General features: G+C 37.0%; 1 protein-coding gene across 3 annotated transcripts in view; it reads left to right on the top strand.

Annotated features, from left to right (window-relative positions):
• The first annotated feature begins 1,129 nt into the window (after positions 1-1,129).
• Positions 1,130-21,046, top strand: part of PGGT1B (protein geranylgeranyltransferase type I subunit beta) — a 33,527-nt gene continuing 13,610 nt past the window's right edge. The window contains exons 1-5 of one of the 3 annotated variants that reach the window (XM_081945876.1): positions 1,130-1,353; positions 5,467-5,585; positions 10,226-10,293; positions 17,878-18,029; positions 20,004-20,136. In XM_081945876.1, the coding sequence (XP_081802002.1) occupies positions 1,211-1,353; positions 5,467-5,585; positions 10,226-10,293; positions 17,878-18,029; positions 20,004-20,136 (615 nt within the window). In that variant the 5' untranslated portion in view covers positions 1,130-1,210. Of the gene's footprint in view, positions 1,354-1,988; positions 2,151-5,466; positions 5,586-10,225; positions 10,294-17,877; positions 18,030-20,003; positions 20,137-21,046 lie in introns of those variants that run through there. The other 2 variants (XM_081945875.1, XM_081945877.1) reach the window with 2 other exon arrangements.

Raw genomic sequence — 21,046 nt, 5'->3', positions numbered from 1 at the left:
AGGAAAAAAGTCAATCATGCCAAAATGGAAAGAAATAGAAACTTCTGTTTTCTCTAAGCAAAGAAGTTAACTTAGCCATCTATGGAAGTTTCATCACCTTCACCAGCCATTTGTTGATTGTAGGTATTATCAAACTTTTTCACTTTGGAGCACATTGTAATCTTGCCCCAGTTATCATACATGAAAACAAAGTTCCATAACTTTTTGTTTGTTTATCCCTGAGCTCCAAAAAAAAGGTTGTATTTGGGATCTTGCACATCCCTATTAAATGCAGTGCTGATGCTGTATGAGTATTGTGGCATAGAAACTCCCTGTAAAAAATTCTGCAGCACTCAAAATTTTGTGATACAATTCCTCATTTCGCTGCAATGCTACTGAACAAAATGTTGATTTTAATCGTACAAGCTCAAATATATCTTGGAAGTTCCCTTGTGAAAATCCAGAGGACCTGCATAAAATATAGTACAGATCCATGTTTTGCCACGCAATACCTCAATTTTAATAACACATTGTCAGTCGTTGCAGCATATGGTCTTTGAATTATTTTAATATTTATCAGTGTTTTATCAATGAGAAATACATAATTTCAGAAGGCTTTGGGACAGAAACCACATTTGTTATATTTCTGCACATTGAAGCTACCAAAGTTGTCAATCTAATTTTTCTGGAACAAGCCATGTAAACAGAAATAATCTGTAATTTTGCAACAGTGTGTGTGGGATCCTTGGTCCTCTCTGAGCTTGCTTGTTTTCTTGCAGATGTTTCATTACCGTAACTAGGTAACGACATCAGTGCTAGTAAGGAGTGCTGTTATGACGGTAAACTGACAGCAAACAACACTCCTTACTAGCAGTGATAGTGTTACCTAGTTAGGGTAATGAAATGTCTGCAAGAAATGTGTGTGTGCGTGTATACACATACACCCCTACATACATACATTACATATATACAATCAGGAAAAAGTTGTCCATTGCTACCCAATGCCGCGGTGACTGTCAGGCACGAACGACGGGAGCATTTTTAAAGCTGCTTTCGCTTGCCGCCAAAGCCGCTTAAGCCCACCTCTTAAGGCGGAACGAAGCCCTGTCAGCTGCTGGTTGTTGCCGTCGCGGCCGCTAAAAGAAAAAAAAGGCCCGGCGTTGGGGCTGCGTCACATGACCGTGCCGCCGGTGACGGAGCTGCGTGCGAGAGTAGGAAGCGGAAGACGAACATGGCGAGCACGGTGCTGGTGGAAGACGAGGGAGGCTTCGGCGACGGGGAAAGGTTGGATTTCCTCAAGGAACGCCACGTGCGCTTCTTCCAACGCAGCCTTCAGATTTTGCCCGAACGCTATTCGTCCCTGGAGACCAGCAGGTACCCTCGGGGAAGCGGCAGAGACGTTGGGGGTGCTTCGGGTGGGGAAGTAAACGAGGAGTTGACACCCCAACAAGCAGCCCCTGCGCGCTAAGTACTCGGGATAGCTGGGCGGTGGGCGGGTTCCTCTCCGAAGCGGGAATAACCCGCCAGGATTTGTTCTCTTTGGGCCACTCAGGGGTGTCGAGACGGGGGGGGGGGGGGCGAAGTGGCGCGCTGGAGGCTTCCTTGGAGTCAATGTTTGTAAAATGGCCTTAGTCTTAATTCCTATTTAAACTTGACCGGGCGCCAAAAGTCCTGTATCCTAATCCTTGACGATTGTCTGTGGCGGCTTGAAATTGAAAGCAAATGTCTGCTGAGAGATATCCCAAGTTTCTTCACACACTTCAAATGTTAGCTTTAATGTTGGGGTGTTCTGATCTAACAATGACAATCTCATTGGTACTAAAACAAAATGAGATCCTGTTTCTCCGGTGCCTTTTAGATCAAATTTAGGAGAACAGATCAAGCATATGATCCTGTTTTCAATTACAGACTCAACACAGTTAAGATACTTTCGGTTTCATTTCATTTATTTTTGCAGCTTACCCTTGATCAGAATCCAGATGTTTCGTACCGTTTTCAAAACTTTTGAACTCCCCTCATTGAGATGGATGCAGGTTTGAGAGTAATGCTTACCTAGTTTAGTTAGTAGGTTACCTGCTTTGCATTAAAAAAGGCCTTACTTCCTGTAAGATTCTCAAAAGAATTTGACATTCGGGACTGAAAGTGTGAATTAAAAAGAGAAAATGTAAAAGGTAAATAACTCTATAGAATTTGAAATGGAAAATATAGAAAATGTTCTTTGTGGATTTATTCTGTCCTTGGAGAAATCTGTGTTGAGTAAACTGCTGGTGAGTAGTACAAAGGTTGCAGAGAGTTTATTTAAAAAAAAAAACTTACAGTGTGACCCGTTGAATTCAGTCAAACTTAGTTCTGAGTGGACACCTGTAAGATTGCCCTCAAAATGAATGGCAAATTCGTATTTCTAGGCTTGGAGTTGAGATCAAGATACTTGGGTACTATGTTGACTTAATGTCCAAGTACCTTAGAAAGAGAAGATGTGGGGCTTCTAAAAAAGCAACTAGAGAATATGTCCTTTTTCATGACATTTTCTTTTATCAATAGTTTCCTCCTTTTGAAACTAATTTTCTCAATTCACTATCTTGAAATAAAGTGAATTTATTTAAACTGTAGATAACATGTCTACATTTGGGGAGAAAGAGCTAAGGGACTTCACTAATTTAAAAGTTTGTCCATTAGATGCAAGGGATTTAACTCTAGGCCTTTGTACATTATCCTATTAAGCAAAGTGTTGCAGTTTCGGTAAACACATCAAAGGTAAAAGAGTTTTTATTTTCTGTGCTTCCCACATTGGACAGGAATCTTAATTCTGTCCTTGGGACTTGTACTGCATTGTTTACTCTGAATGTTCTCTCTGATTGATCTAGGGTACTTATTTAAAACTTATTCTATTAAAGGTGAGTATGCAAGGAATACAATTAGTGAAGCTAAATGATAAAATTTGAACACACATTGCAATTAAAAGTGGGCGTAGCAGGTATGAATGTGCTTGGTGGTGTTTTGTTTATTGCATTGTAAAACCTTGGTGGATGTTAAGCTACATCTTTCTGTCAAAAACATTCATTGAGAGATTCGAAGATTAAATGTTGCATGCTCCAAAGTGAATAAGAAACATGTTGTTGCCATGTGCATTTATTGCATCTCAGATTTTTCAGAAAAAATTATGGTGTAAGAATTCAGTAGTATTCTACAGTTCTTCCTAGAGCTAGTACTTAGTTATCATTTTGTAGCTAAAGTTGATGCTGTGTTTTCCCTGGAAAGGTACCCAATATTTAAAGGAAATGTAGGTAGCTGCAGTTTATTTCTGGGCTTGTTTTTTGTGGTCATGAAAATAGCTTATGATTAACTTCCTATAGCTTTCCTGCATAAACTTGAACATAGCTAGTAAGACTCCCCTAAATCTTGAAACTGAATATTCCAAGCTTGCTAAGCCTGTTCTTTTAAAGTACACTTCCCTGTGATTGTGGCTGTCACAGCATACCCATGTAATTGTGTTTAGGAAGCTTGGCTCCCAGCTCTCAATTACAACATTGCAGTGTCTTGTAGTCACATGATTTCCATTTGCAACCTTCATTGCCAGATTCCAACAAGCAGTCAATGGAGAAGCCAGCAGGAGATTGCGAAAGCAGTTATTAGTCTAAATGTTAAACTTTGAACACACATTGCAATTAAAAATGGGTGTAGCAGGTATGAATGTGCTTGGTGGTGTTTTGTTTACTGCATTGTATAACCCTGGTAGATGTTAAGATGTATCCTTCTGTCAAAAGCATTCACTGAGAGATTCTAAGATTAAATATAGCATGCTCCAAAGTGAATAAGAAGCATGTTGTTGCAATGTGCATTTACAGAAAAATTGTGGTGTAAGAATTTAGTAGCATTCTACAATTCTTCCTAGAATTTGAAATGGCAGATGTAAGCGAGAACTACCAGTATTTGATTTAAGGAGTTTCTGACAGGTGCAATGTGTACTAACAGGTGCTATGTATACTCTTGTATATACAACAGTGCTTCCTTTGAATCTGAAGCTCTATTTCACCCCAAATTTGGACAACCAAATAAGCAATGAAATGCATGAGTTTATTTTGCAAATAATATAAATATGCATTTATTTCTTTAAATTATTTTCAGTTTTTATTTAAGCGAAATTCTAATTGTGTCAATAGTCTTAACATTTGCTCAAACAGAAGTTTTTGTGTGCAGACTGACTGATTTCCAGCACTATATAAAGCTCTTTTGGCTTCTATATCAATGTGGAAATTGTCTTTTGTTCCATTATGTAAATGCTAAAGTATTTATAGTGTGCCTTATGATTTTATACAATCAGTAACACAATCAATTTTGCTATTTATTTTTATGTCCTAAGTGCATATAACTTTAAGTTTCAATATATAAAACCCTCACTTGGAGAAATACTGCTCAATAATTTATTCCATCACGATCCAGATATATATAAACATTTTCTAGAACATGTTTTGGTCATTGCTCTTTGTGCTCATTCTCTGAAATGTTCACCCATTTTTCCTGAAGTATTTATTATATATGTAAATTTAGTAGACCTTTGAATAGTTACTGATATTATTTAACATAGTCATGTGCTCTTCAATAAAAAAGATGGATTGTAACAATCAACTGCCCATTTATTTAACCAACCCTAGCCTGTGGGAATTAGAAGTCTCCAGAACTTCTCAATGTAGAGATCCATGTATCTCTCCCTCCTCCCCCCCTCTTACTTGATAGCTTATAAAGTAAATAACATGTTTTAGTGAAAAGTCATTGGAAACAGTATCATGTTTCTGGTATTAACTCAGTTATACCATGGAAGTGTGTGATCTGCATAAGAGTAAGAAAAGAATAAGAACAAGCCTGCACAGCTTGTAGAGAAGATAGGGCCATATTTATAAATAAAAATAATTGCTCTCCACAAAGAAATAGTTGGTGTACCATCAGGTGTTAATCAGCTAGTGAGGTGGTAGTAGCAGTGCAGTTTGCAGGAGCAGTGATACTTGTAGGTGCTCAACAGTGCTTTTTGGGGCAAAGGTGAATTAATATGGGTAAAACTTAAAAATGTCAGCAGTCTGCACAAGGCTGCTTGATGGGGTATGTTATGCAGACCTGAGTAAGAGGATCAGCTAAATTTGATTTAATGTTAAGGGAAAGGGAAAACTCAGGGAAATGAATTTTGAAATGAAAATGAAAATACCAGAAATGTAGGGAAAAATTGACCGTGTAATGCTGGAGTTAGGGTGAGAAATAAGGGTAATGCATCTACTCATTCATCAAAGTACAATGAATGTATTTGTAGGTCAATAACTATTTTCTTAGGGTACTGTATGTTTCATTCAGTTTATTTTCTTGTTATAACACCCATGTTGTTTCAGTTAATTCTGCAGTTGTCCTCCTTGCAAATAACTATCATCTGGGTTGAAATGTAATATTAAGGGTAAATAGTAAATTTCTATTTTTGTTAAAACCCTTCCCCCTTTTTTTCAGGTTGACAGTTGCTTTTTTTGCACTTTCTGGCTTGGATATGTTGGATTCCTTAGATGTTGTGAACAAAGAAGATATAATAGAATGGATTTATTCTCTGCAAGTCCTTCCCACAGAAGACAGTGAGTGAGTTTTTAGCTTTTATTTTATTAACATTTCATTACCTATGAATAGTGTCTATCTTTTAAAAACAGAGACCATTCTCTTTTCATATGCATATTAATCAATTGTGGAAACTATTTTATTTGAACCTCACAAAAAGCTTGTCAGTCCTAAAATATCTTTGTTCTTACCTCAGTCAATGAGCAGTGCAGTGAAGCTTGGCAAAAGCCTGTACATTGCTGATAATAACTTTTGCCAAAGTAAGGAATGAAAGTCAAATGAGATTCCTATGAGTACCTGCTGATAACTTTAAAAAGTTTGTTTTTGCATGCCCTGATATTAAAAAAAAACATTTTCTGACAAACTATCAGATTTTTTTCTCTTATTTTGCTAGAATTTTTTAAAGAATTATTAGATTAGTATGTACTGTAACCAGTGCACATATTGGTAACTCTCCCAATCTGCAGTTATTTTAATAAATGTAAGGCGAATTTTACACTGCTGTAAGAAAATAGAGTGAAAGAAATCACATTACTCGTTAGAAAGTTAACCAACAGGATGCTTGGAATACAATTTGCTTGTTGGATATTAGTGGCCTACATTCCATATGCTGTCTGCTCCACCAAGTCTGAGATAGATTTTCTGATGCAGTGAATGTAGATAAATGATGGTTGGTTTTCATTTTAATTAAATACTGTCCTTCAAAACTAGTCTTTCCCAGTAATAAAATGTGTTTGTTAAACAAGACACTAACGCTGGTTGTCAGGCAAACTCACAATGCATTCTAGAGTTGGTGGATTATCTCTGAAAAGACCTGTTCTCTTGTAGTTTTTTGCCATACTTTAGTATGAGCGGGCACTTTAATCTGGGCCCTTGGAGTTCATCGTGATTTAAGTAGAGGGATGTTGGAAGACGTTTTCCTTCAGATACTGTATCTACCTCATGTTCTGGTGATAGATGTTAAAGTATGTTTAAAGTAAAAATGCTATAGATAGAAGTGAAAATTGGCTCAAACATACAATCTCAGCATCGGCATCTTCTGTGGAACCATAGCAAGATTACATAAAAAGTATTAGCAAGTTTGCAAAGGCACTTTTAATCTCTATACTAGAAGTCTAAAATAAGAGAGGAAAACATTGGATTCATTTCAAATACCGAACACAGAGTAAAATGTACCAGTAATCAACTTCATTATGAACTGTACGCAGGAGTTCTTGAAATATGAAGCTCAGAGTGATTTACAGTAGAAGGTATTTCAGGCATCGTTTTTATTAGGACTGGTAATATCTTTTTAAGAACAGCCTTTCCCACCAAAAAACAAAACAAAAAACCCAAGTTCCTTACATTCATGCCAGAGAAATATTGGCTCAAAGAGCAAAAGGAGAACTCAATTTTATTGCACTTTTAAGACAGGTACAATAATTTTATAAAGTTGGGTTGTCACTGCTATGATTTTTAACCTTATTTTAAATGTTTAAGAGCAATAGCAGCAGTAGCACTTAGACTTATATTATTGCTTCATAGTGCTTTACAGCAGCGCTCCCCAACCTTTATGCACCAGGGACCGGTTCTTTGGAGAGAGATACACTGTATTGCCAAACGTATTCGCTCACAACTGCTTCTGATTATGTGGAGGGGTGTATGCGAATATTTTTGGCAATATAGTGTATTTCCACGGACTGGACATGGTTTCACATGCTGCCTGCATCCTGTGGATGGAGCTTGTTTGCGCGGCCCGGTTTCTGGCATGCCACAGACTGGGGGTTGGGGACCTCTGCTTTAAAGCACTCTCTAAACGGTTTATAGAATCATCATATTACCTCCAACAATCTGGGTCCTCATTTTACAGAAGAGTAGAAGGCTGAATCAATCTTGAGCTGGTCAGAATCAAACTTTTGGCAGTGAGCAGAGTCACAATGCGAATAATGCATTCTTACCACAACAGCTCTCTAAACCATACTTTTCTGGGTTTACCAAATTGCTAAAGCAAAACCATCAAACTAAACAAGCTATATTACACTTTAGTGTGATGTCATCAGATTTTAGTGTGAATTTCCTAGAATAGTTGTGTAGTTAAATAAATAGAATATTTTATATACTTTTGTGAATGCTTTAATCTATCCTAATTTATTTGGGGATTTACCCTTCCCACAATGCATAATGCTGTAATGAATAAAGCCAAAGACTGGGAAATTACGATACTTAAAATCTAGCATATCTTGAAGCAGCATATTTTTAAAAAGCTATTTTGTTTTTTTCAAGAAGTAATAATACAATTTCTATAAACACTAGATGGCACCATACTATAATCCAGGAGTTTTTGACATTTCAAATATTTAAGACTACCAACAACTTGCTATATACAAACATAAACACACATATATACACAGAGCTGTTCTGTTATCATACTGTATGTTTGTATCAATTATGGTAAATTATGAGCATAAGATTTTAAATTTGAGAAAGGGAGTTACTTTTCCATCTAGGCCACATCTGTATACTACTGGTGAGGAACACTCCCATAATTTAATTTAATTGAAAACTTTCAGATTATAATTTCAAAAGGGAGATTTTATATTTGGTTCCAAATAAAAGGAAATATTAATGGCAGTGCCTTAGAGAAACAAATCTATTAGAGATTTAAGTATAATGTGTTGTAGTCTTTAAGGCACCTCAATTTAATTTTGTTGACTGTCACTTACTTTGGTCTGATCTTTTCAGACTACTTCCTTTATATAGTTGACCAAATAATATCTAGTTATTACTGTAATATTAAATTATGCAACTAAAATTATACATTCTATCACTCATTGATACTGCAATGTGAAACTTAAATATTCCATTTATAATTTCAAAACATGCCGAACAATCAACTTTAGCATTAGACTTCTGGCAGCCTTCTGGAATCTTTATTATAAAAGCTCACATTTGGCTACTGTTTGTTTCATTTTCAAATTGCTGGATGACTCTTATTGTGATTTCTTATACATTTATTGTGGTATCCCCTTTGGTAATTAATTTCAAGAGTACTTAAATTAAAAATTATACCAGCTTTTCCCAAATTAGTGTCCTCGAAATGTGTTGAATCATTTTTCATAATCATTGGCTGCAATTGTGGTTATGGAACTCCAACCCAGTCTAGAGGTACCAGGTTAAAGAAGGTTGAAACCAAGTTTTACAGGGAGATGGATTGTGTACAGATAATTTAAAAGCAACAGGTTCAGTGAGAGTGTTTTGTAGGATTGCACAAGTGCTTCAGAAAACAATACTTTGGGACACACAATATGAGACCCATCTCCTTGAAATGCTAAAGCAGATGCATCTTTCTCCCGGCTTGTGCTGCTGCTTTGGAATGTGATTCTGGCTGTGTCTGCCCAGGTAGTCAGAAACACTTTCAGTGTTTCTGCATGAGCTTGGAAAAAGAAGTGTCTGCATGTATCAAAACATCTCTTTGTAAGTATTTCCACAGTCCTGGAATTTAAAACAAATAGAAAACTTGCTTCTGATTGGTGTTCTTATAGGCTTTTACCTTTGAATATTGGTTTAAAATTTGCTGCATAAATACACTGCACTGAAAGAACTATAGTGCTTGAAAATATTGCTGGCTGGTATTATAACATAAAACAGTTCCTCTGTTAGGAAGGGTGCAAATGTGGACATATCTATGCCAATTTTTTTGAAAGGATAGTAATTGTGAAGAGCTGAATGGAATACGAAAGAAAAATTAAACTTTGGATTTTTTTCAGTGGGATTTCCCCCCCCATTTGTTTCTGATAAACTTCATGGAAATGGATATTTTGGTGTTTTGATATAAATAATTGGTTTAAAGCTTTGGGTGATTTTTCACTAAATGTTTATTGTCTAGTTTCATACATTGTATCATGTGAAAATATGTAGATGAGCAGATGATTGTGTGCTCACCTTAACTGTATTAAAAAGGGGAAGGTTTTTCTCTTAGCATTTAGTCCCATGACTTCCTAGAGACATTCTTCTTCTTTTTTACCAACAACGTAGTAGTGGTTTGCCCCTGACTTTATCTAGAATGGTTTGTTTGTTTCCTAGTCAAACCTGGATTTTTTAAAAAAATGATCTCCCATTTAAACATTGACAACATCTAATCTTTCTTGGATTTTGGTAGGCTAGCTCAGCCTCCTATTTTGGACTATCAACTATCTACCATTTGTATTTTTTAATACTTTGTAGTGATGCTTAGTTCTGGGGGAATTTTTTTGTTTACATGTTGTCTAGAATTTGTAAGGCTGGCAAGGCTTTCTGCATATCTACTCAAAAGTAAACATTTTGAATTTACTGGAATTTCTAAGTATATGTATGTATGAATGAATAAGTATATAACTAGAGTATATTAGAGATAGTTCTCAACATAGTCATTCATTTATTGACCATTTGAAGTTTATTTAACAATCATGCAAAAAAGGTTCATGTAATTGGGCACAACTCACTTAACAACTGTCTTACTCAGCAACAGATTCTGGTTCCAATTGTGACCATTAGTTGAAAAGTATCTATAGTGGTATGCTACATACGACTTTAAATTTCAGCAGGTTTTTTTTTTTTTACTATCAGGTGCTAGCAGTTTTTAAGATACCACTTCTATTTTCTAACGTGTATGCAAAATAACAAGTTTTTGTTTTCTCCCAAGGAACAAACATGCATCACTGTGGCTTCCGTGGTTCTTCATATCTAGGAATACCTTTCAATCCATCTAAGGTTAGTGAATAATGTATTTTAACTGACACTTTAGAAGTTAAAATAGAAATCAGGTGTAAAATATAAACGTAGTGCTTTATGGGTAGAAATTAGAAAGATTAAAGTAAAACTGCTGTAATGTTTTCTGAAAATGTAGGGAAAATATTTTTATTTACATACATAATTAAATAGAGCAAATTGGTATATATATAAATAATATACAGATATGATATTCTTATAAAACCTTAAAGCTAATGCAGAAATTTTTTTACATCTTAAATAATGAGCAATACTTAACCAGTCTACCATAGAATGATTCAGATCATACCTTGGCTGTACAGAAAAATGAATGTACTTCTCTAAAAGTCTATGGAGAGTCTAAGACATACAGGTCATGGTTATCTTATCCCAAAGGTGCTTTTTTAGGAGGCAACTGGACTTCCTTATTTTTTCTTTTGAAGACATTTCGCTTCTTATCCAAAAAGTTTCTTCAGTATTTCGCTTCACATCCAAGAAGCTTCTTGGATGAAAAGCGAAACATCTTTAAAAGAAAAAACAAGAAAGTCCAGGATACAATTTGGGTGGACTTTTCAGTTACATTAATTATTAAGAATCACCACATTACTACCGTGTTTCCCCAAAAATAAGACAGGGTCTTACATTTTTTTGACCCACGAAATATGGCCTTGGGCTTATTAAAGGGGGAGGGCTTATTATTTTTCAGGTGCAGGAAGCAGCAAGCCCACCAGTCCCACCCTCTCTATCCCACCATTTGCTTGCCTGCGGCCACAATGACCCAAATTCTCCTTGCACCCTGGCCTTCGCCTGCCCTGCTTGCTGGCCGCGGAACACCTGACTGTGCTGCTCTGGCCTCGCGGGGGGGGGGGGCTTTTCCTGGCAGAACAAACGAACACACACACACACTCCGCCTCCAAGGCAGCCACATCCCTTCACTAACTTGCTTTCCAGCTCCATCCTCCGATCCACGTGCAGGACAAGAAAAGTAGACTGTGTGCCTATGGTAAAAAAAATACCAGAAAATACCTTCCAACTTCTCAAAAAAAAAAAAAAAAAACAATCTCGCGAAGTTGGAAGTAGTCCCACCAACTACTTTTCTTGCCCTGCACGTGGCAGTGGAGAATGGATCAAGAAAGCAGGTTAGTGGAGGGATGTGGCTGCCTTGGGGGGGGGGGGGGTTAGGGATCTCTTTCTCACACACACATACACACCATACTTTCCTTGGGAGCTCTGCACAGACACAGAGAAGGCTTTGGATAGAGCATTTGGGGGATGTACATCTGCACTGAGATCCTAAGGAAAGAACAATTGCCAGGAAAAAAAAGGGGGGGGGATTTTGCCTCTTATCCTGTTCTGAGTCTGTGCTGAGCTTCAGAACAGGGTAAGAGGAAGGAAAATCTCCCCTCCTCATTTTCAAGCCGTTCGCAAAAATGCCTCATTCCGAGCCTTCAATCCTGCAATCCTGGAATATGCTGAAGGCTCGAAATGGAATGTTTTTACAAACCATTTGAAAATATGGAGGGGGATATTCCTGCCTTTCCCCATTCTGAAGGTCACAGACTGAAAACAGGATAAGAGAGAAAATCCTCCCTCCCGCATGCCTTCAATCTTGCAATCCTGGATAATGTGAAGGCTTGGAATGTGGTGTTTTTCAAACCTCTTGAAAATGGGGAGGGGGGATTTCGTCTCTTATCTTGTTCTCAGTCTGTGCTGACCTTCAGAACAGGGGGAGAAGCAGGAATATCTCCCTCCACATTTTCAAGCCATTTGCAAAAACGCCCCATTTCGAGCCTTCAATGTGAATATGCAGGTGAGAAGCGACCTCCTGTAAGCATTAAAATCCATACACTTGGGACATCGGAAGAAGCCCTGCGAGGAGACGCTGCTGCCGAAGTGCAGGAAATCTCTCCCCCCCCCAACCTGCAGATCGTCCTTTCAAAGAGGAGTTTCACCAGGACGAAGAGGTGGCTGAAGGCGGCGTTTGTGTCGTCTTCATCCTGGTGAAACTTCTCTTTGAAAGGACGATCTGCAGGTGGGGGGGGGAGATTTCGGGCACTTCGGCAGCAGCAGCTCCTCGCAGGGCTTCTTCCGATGTCCCAGGTGTATTGATTTCCATGCCTTCTTTTCCTGTTCCGTGGACGGCAAGGAGAGCATGAGGCATTTGGGTTGTGTCGCTTGGCCTCCGGCTTCTTTTGCAGCCACAATTGGCTGCAAAAGCGATCAGTGTTTGCTGGAGGCAGAGGCCTGAGCGACAGCCACGAATCAGCTGTTTTGTGAATGGAGCAGCCCAGCTGATCTGATTAAGGGGTCAAGAAGCCCTGAGGTGACCGGGAAAGGGAAGGGCTGCTCCCTGTTCTGGCTAAACCCACCCCTTCACTAGGGCTTATTTTCGGGGGAGGGTTTATAGTTTTTTTTTATTATTATTAAAAGAGTTTTGTACAAACAGATTTTCCCCCTTTTCACCCCCCCCCCGCCATACAATGTAAATCTCATACAAATGCTATACCCCCCAACCCCCCCGCAAAAATTCACATTCAAATATTATACCAAATACTTTGCCCCCTCCCCTCCCCCCGTCTTAAAGTAAATTACTCATATTGTAACCCCTCTCCTCCCAACAAACACAATATAAATTTCTCTTAGATTAATAATAACACATTGATCCCATTTTCTAAGCTAATTTAACATCTATAACTCTTAATATAAATTTCTCCTAGAATAACAATGTTTCGTTAATCCCGTCTTCTAATTTATTCATACATATATATTGCCCCGCCCTCCACCCTAACCCTCCCCCACCTCCCACACAAACCCACCCCCCTGACTTCCGCTGTATACCACTCTAACAATTCCAAACATCCCATATATTATTTACTCTGATCATCTATCAATCTAAACATTCTTACCTAAAGGCTACATAATAACTCCTAGTCTGGTATTTATTCTGTATATAATCAATCCATTTTGCCCATTCCTGTGTATAATCCTCCTGTTTCTGAGCTTTTAAGAAAGCTGAGATTTTTGCCATTTCGGCGAACCCCGCCACCTTCTGAATCCATTGATCAATTGTCGGTAAAAAATCTTTTTTCCAATGTTGCGCAATCAACAACCTAGCTGCTGTGACCATATACAAGGCCAATTTTGTTTCCCTTTTAGTGAAATCCTTAGCTATACCCAATAAAAACATTTGCGGAGTGAATTGTATTCTTTTCTTAAATACATTCTGCATAACCCACCATATTTTTATCCAAAAAGCTTTAACCTTGTTACAAGTCCACCATACATGAAAAAATGTAGCATCTAGACACCCGCATCTCCAACATTTTGGTTGAACATTTGGGTACATGCATGATAATTTTTTAGGATCTAAATACCATCTATAAAACATTTTATAAAAGTTCTCCCTTAAATTCTGTGACTGTGTAAATTTAACATTCTGAACCCATATTTTTTCCCACGTTTCCAACATAACCACTTCACCAAAATTCTGAGCCCATTTAATCATACAATCCTTAACCAATTCACTTTCTGAGTCTCTTTCTAACAGTACATTATATATTCTTTTAACTTGTTTTGGGCCAGTCTCTTTTATCTGCTTAATCAGTTCCACTTCTTTATCCATGAAACCGACCCTGCGATCTTCTTCCCATCTCTTCTGTAGCTGTATGTAATGTAACCAATTTAAAGTAATTCCTTCTTCCAACAGCTGTTCCAAAGTTTTTAACTTCCATTCGTCCCCATCAACGATAAGCACATCTTTATATAAACAACCCCCGAGTGACTTAATATTCATAATCCCCATGGTGTCTGCAAGATCCAACCAAAGCGGTGTTTTATAATCCCAATTAGGCCGGTGCTTCTTCCATATTCTCATCAAGGCACTTCGGAGAACATGGTTGTTAAACACTTTATCCACCCTGTCTTCATAAAAAAGATATGCATGCCATCCCAGAACAAGATCATGGCCTTCTATATTCAGCAATTCCATTTTTGTTTTCCCAAACCAATCTGCTACATGCGTTAGTACCGCAGCTTCATAATACAATCGAAGGTTTGGGAGTCTGAGGCCACCTCTTTCACGTGTATCTTGCATAAACTTCATCTTTACTCTCGGTTTTTTCTCCTTCCAAACAAATTGCCAATTTAACAAGGTTTTATCTGATTTAAGCACCGGAATCATCTGGAATAGAAAGATAAATCTAGGTAGAATGTTCATTTTAATTGCTGAGATCCTTCCAAGCAAAGACAATTGTAACTTTTTCCACGCTTCAAGATCTTTCTGTATCTTTTGCCACAACACTTCATAGTTATTTAAGAAAAGTTTTGAATTTGATTCTGAAATTTGTATTCCTAAATATTTGACTTTAGAAACTATTTCAAAACCTGCTAAACTTACAAGTCTCTTTCTTTGAGTCTCTGTCATGTTTTTAACCATCATTTTCGTTTTGTTTTGATTTAGTCTAAACCCAGACACCATGCCAAATTCTGCTATGATATTTTTCATCTGGATTTTTGATTTCAAAGGATGTGAAAGGGTAACAACCAGATCATCGGCGAATGCTCTAGTTCTGTATTCCTTTTGCCTGATAGCTATGCCATCTAAGGATTTTGAGTCCCGAATTGCGTTCAACAAGACTTCCAAAGTTAAAATAAATAACAATGGGGATAATGGGCAACCTTGTCTTGTTCCTTTTTGTATCTCGAAAGTTGTTGACAAATTTCCATTAATAATAAGTTGTGCATTTTGTTGCTGATAAATTGCTCCAATCGCCTGCCGCAATCGTGGTCCCATATCCATCTTTTCCAAAGTCTTGGTTAGAAAGTTCCAATTCACTCGATCGAAGGCCTTCTCTGCATCCAAGAAAACCAGCACTGCAGAGATCTGCTTATTCTTATCAAGATAGTCAATTAAATCTATGAGTTGCCTTACATTCTCCTTCATATGTCTGCCTTCAATAAATCCTGCTTGATCATGATGAATAATCTCTTGAATAACCGGCATCAATCTGTTGGCTAGTACGTTAGCAAATTTTTTATAATCTGTGTTCAGAAGAGATATCGGCCTGTAATCCTCTGGTTTCTTAGGGCCCTCTTTATCTTTAGGTATCAATGAGATAAAAGCCGCTTTCCATGAGGAGGGTATTTTGCCTCCTTGTTGTATGTTACAAAATAGATGTGTAAGGTATTCAATCATTTCCAGTTGTAAAGTTTTATAATACATTGCAGTCAAACCATCAGTCCCTGGAGCCTTAGCTAATTTAAGTTGGTTTATAACTAAAGTGATCTCATCGGCAGTTATCAAACGTTCCAGATTTGCCTTTTGAAGCACAGAAATTTTAGCAACCCTTTTTCCTTCCAAAAAGTCATCTATTGACTTGTTCTGTATATTATCCTGTACATATAGCTTAGTATAATAGTCCACAAATGATTTTTTAATCAATTCTTGTTGATATACCGTCTCCCCTCGATACTCAATTTTATCAATAATTCTGTCATTCATATTCCTTCTCAAAGTATAAGCTAACCACCTACCAGGTTTATTAGCGTTAGCAAAGATGTTATGTTTAGCAAATTGTAAGTTAGTTGCTGTTTGTTCTGCTATAAGCATCTGAAATTGATCTTTCAACAGCTTTAGCGCCATCTGGAGCGCCTGGTCATTCGGGTTTGTTATAAGCAGCTGTTCCTTGCTTTTTATTTCATCTTCCAATTCCATTCTCCTTTTCTGTCTAGTTTGTTTATGTTTAAAGTTCATATGTATCAGGACCCCACGCATATAAGCTTTACTTGCATCCCAAACTGTTTCAATGGGAGTACCCTTATTCATGTTAAAACTGAAAAATTCCTTCATGTGTTTTTTAAGTTCATCAACATTTTTTTCGTATCTAAATAAATTTTCATTTACTCTCCAAGACCTTCTTGGCCTCTTCCCTAATTCAATTTGTAACCACACCGGACTATGATCGGTAAGTGTCCTGGCGAAAATCTTGGATTTCTTAGCTTTAGGAAGTAGATCCGGTGTTAACAAAAAGAAATCAATCCTTGAAAAGGATTTATGTCTATCTGAGTAGAAAGAAAAATCCATCTCATTTAGGTGTTGTGTCCTCCAAACATCTTTTAATTTCAAGTCGTCTTGTAAATCAAAAAAAGCCTTTGGTAGTTTGGTAGTGAATTTAGTCTTTGTACTCTTATCTATCTTTGGAGAAATCACTCCATTCCAGTCTCCCATTATTAGAATACTCTTAAAGTTCCAGTCTAAAATTTTTAAATGGAGCATCTTATAAAAGCTTTCTTGGCGTTGATTTGGAGCATATATTCCTAGCACCAAAATGGGACCAAAGTCTGTATCAAATTGAATTGCTATATATCTACCAGCGTCATCCGCCTCTATAACTTCAATTTAGTTGAAAATCTTTTATTTATATATATCACCACACCATTTTTCTTTACCAAATCAGAGGCAGCATAAGATGTTCCCAATTTTGAATTCACTAAATACTTCTGGTCTTGCAGCCTAATATGAGTCTCTTGAAGGCAAACAACATCATTATTAAATTGCTTCAAATAATAAAATATTTGAGGGTTTATAGTTTTGCCCACCGCGAAAGTTTTAGGACATGTATTTTTGGGAAACACAGTATTTTAATCTTTACTGGGAACCATCAGATGCTGATCTGATAAAATTTCTCAAATAGAAACTGATGACATTTCCAAATAGAAAAATTCTCCCTCTCCTATCCCACCAAGAGAGTTGGAAGTCATATAAAATACATGATATATCACACAATATAATTCCTGCATCTCTCTGCTCTGTGAGCTTAAATGAAGGTAGCCTGGATACACCCTTCTGAAAACCAATACAGGAGAGGAAACCACTCCTCTTGATGGGTTCGTTGATGGTTAACCTTCCTAGGCTTCGGTTGTCCTAATTTATCATATGACTTAACAGACTTGCCAACTGTGCAATAACCTTTTCACCTCTTGAAGTAGAATTCTCCATTTTCGCTATAACTCTTTGTTACATTTGCTGTTCAATTGCTCTCCTCACAGTTTGAATAGATTTGCCATGCCATGGTTCATCCTAATAATAATTCATTTATGAATAATTTAATAAACAAAGATCGTAGAACAGATGCTGTTGGTACCATGTTTATAACCACCTATTTGAAAAGCTAATTTCTGCTTATTTAACTTCTTGCTAGGAAGATTTCCTGAAATGATAAATATAGTATTTTTCTAGTGTCAATATGTTCTTTTTTTATCAAATGCTATATTGTTGGAGATCTGTACTACAGAGGTAAGTTGAGATTAAAAACAGTCACCAATTGACAAAAAGTCTCTGCAAAAACTCTTTGGTATCATAAATCTGTGTAACCTTAAAATAGCTTCTTTCTATGCTTGCACAGTTGCTGATATGTGTGGGTCATGTAGAGGTGAACATTTATATATAGCTTTTCAAGCAGTATTCCTGACTAGATCCCTCCTGAATTACAATAAAAAGCTCAGGGCAATTCTCTGTAAAATAAATGCTTATATTTATGTAATCATAATTTTGTTTGGTAAACAAACTTGCATTTTATCTTGTTCCAGGGGCCTGGTTTTTCTCATCCATATGATAGTGGGCACATAGCAATGACTTACACTGGCCTTTGCTGCTTAATTATTCTTGGTGATGATTTAAGTCGAGTAAATAAAGAAGCCTGTTTGGCAGGACTCAGAGCTCTACAGCTGGAAGATGGGAGGTACAGTAAAATATATTTAGAAAAGGGGGGGGGAGTCAAAATCATGCACATTGGTCAAGATGAATCTGGATTGGGCAGCTAAGCATATAAAGAAAAGGTATCTTCCTGTTCCATGTCTTTATTGTTATCTTTTTAGAGAAGGCAGCTGGAGACCATGGCCTCCAGTTAGAATAGTTTTTATTAGTCCCTTCCTCATTTTATACAGCACAGTTCAGGAATAGGGGAAACCTATGCTCTTGCCTTTAAATGATAAAATTGGCAGGGTATTTCAAGGCTTTCCTCCCTTACTTGATGATAATCAAGTAGCTGATGAATCACAAATTGGAAATGCTCAATCTGAGCTAATAAAAATTGCATTTACAGAAATAGAGTATAAAATGTTGAGTCAAGAAACTGAATATTTGTAGATGTATATAGGGGGAGTGATATTTTATATCTTCTTTTATGATCCACAGCGTTAATTGCAGCTGTATCTTCCAGAAACAATTCCACTCTACAGCTTTGCAATACCATGATCAAATATTAATGTGGAAAAAATGTCTTATTTTAGGTCTGTAACTGCTGTGTGGCTGCATCGAATGTTTTAAAAACGCTTTAACCTTGAAACACAAGAAGAGGAAGTGCTGTGCTCTATGATTTGAACCCTTTGATACTTTTGGAACACTTTGAAACTATACAAAGTAGCCCAGCATATCTTTAAAATGCCTGGTTCTCACTTGAAAAGGATGCTTCACAATATTTCATGCAGAGAAGAGTTGGAAACTCTGCATTGTGTATCTCTAATATCAATTATTTCTCTTGCTGTTGTAATTGGCAATTGAGCTCTTTAGAGTCATATGCAATGTTCCCTCTATTTTTTTTTCAGTGTGTGCGGAAAAGTATAGTATTTGAGCGGCACATTTTCATGCCTGGGCCCCTGAATTTTTTTCACAGATGTTACCCACCGTTGAATTCTGGGAATTGAAGTCCACACATTTTAAAGTTGCTGAGGCTGGCAACTATAAAAATAGTGTATGGATTTGTCATTAGTAGGATGTACAGGTGGGATCTCCCCACTCACACCCTGAAATATTGGCACCTTCTTAAACCAGGACCAAAATTTACTTATTCCCATCTGGTGGCCAAGCTCAAGAGATATCCCTGTGAGAATTGGGGAGATAAACGTTTGTTCTGTGTGGGAGAGCTTAAGAATTGAGGAGATAAAAACTTAAGAATTACATTGAGAAAAGCTCCATGCCCAGATGTTTACTCAACCTCAGAACACCTGGAACATTTCCAGCCTATCACTCAGTCTTTTTTTTTCCTTCTCCCTTTCTTCTCTTATGCGTCGCTTCTTCCTTCTCGCCACTTTTTCATCCCTTTGTCCCTCTCTCTCTCCCCATTCCCCTCCTCCCAAATTGCCCTCTTTTCTTCTACCTCCCTCAACTTCTCCCTACTTTTCCTCCTCAACTCCTTTTGTTGTTCGGGTTTTGCAATCTCTCGGAACTTGCTTCAATTCCGCACCAAAAGCCCAGGATGGAAACAGCTGTGCAGCATTTTCTTGTCACGTGCACGGCTGCGCAGCTTAGAGAGAACATTGGTCATATGTCTTCCTTTATACAGTATTCCTGTATTAACTTGCACATGAACACTGTAAAAATAAGGATGTGAAAGTAAAAGCAAAAAGTAGTCACGTAGGCATGCGTACTAAAAAATAAAAGTGTAGTTTTGGATCTCTAAATGGATGCTTGAATTATTGTATTTCCGTAACAGGAAATATTGTCTATTTTCTGAAGACTTAATCTGCTTAAATTGGATTTATAATTGAACTTGACTCAAGGAAAATTGCATGATGGATGGATGGATATTGATACTTGATATTATTAACAAACCTGGTCATTGAAGGAAGACCATATCATTGTGTTTTACTTTGAAAACAAAAATACATAGTTAAATAATGTAATAACTGTTGCATAACTGAAATGTTTTTTCTAGTTTTTGTGCAGTCCTTGAAGGAAGTGAAAATGACATGAGATTTATATACTGTGCTGCTTGCATATGCTACATGCTCAATAGTTGGTCAGGGATGGATACAAAGAAAGCTATTGACTATATTAGAAGAAGTATGGTAAGTTTTGCCAAGTGTCACTTGATTTTAAAATGTTTTTTTGTATCCTGTATTGGAAAGCCATTATATTGCTTCTCATGAGCATCCCTGCTTTATTGGAATAATGTCTTTTTTTTTTCAACTTCGCTGACAAATTATATCATAGAGGTAATATTTAGCTATTTCTTGAGTTGAATGAGTAGTCTTTAATTTAACCATAAATAATAAAGCTAGCAACTGCCACACAACTTCCCATACTTAATAATTATTGATGAGAAAGACAAAAAAATCTGGATGTGGGCATTAAAATACCTGAAGTAGCAAAATAGAAGAAAGAAAAGGAGAAAAATCACAAAATATAAAACATGGAATGATTGTAGCAAAAGACAGCAAAGATACTACCAATAGTAAAAAGTGTCTTGGGTACAATTCCAAAACACCTGGAGCACCACTTTAATACCATTGGCATTGACAAAATCACCATCAGTCAATTGCAAAAGGCAGCTTACAATCTTTGACAATACTTTTAATATTGTTAAACAACATGTGCCTACCCCAGATCTTTGAGAAGGACTCAATAGGTGCACAAAAATGCCAAATCCAAGACTAAATATCTGGCTGATTTTGTGACCACCGTAATGATAATATATATACCAACCAACAACTATATATGGTGTTATAGGATTCATAGGGATGTTAACATGTGTAGTCTAACAGTACATACATATATATACATACATACATATATACATACATACATACATACATATATATACTTCCTATCCTTTTTATCTCAAACCTTAGTAACTTCTGTTGGACAAACTAGCATCTGATTTTTAGTGACTACTGATAGTTTTCCTTTTTAGTTGTATTTTTAATTTTTTTCTTGTTTGAGATGAAAAATGTTTTTACAAACAATGAAGATGTTAAA

The sequence above is a fragment of the Natrix helvetica genome (assembly GCF_964273705.1).
Source record: "Natrix helvetica genome assembly, chromosome: 2".
Lineage (NCBI taxonomy): Eukaryota > Metazoa > Chordata > Lepidosauria > Squamata > Natricidae > Natrix > Natrix helvetica.
This window is presented reverse-complemented; position numbering and strand designations above follow the sequence as displayed.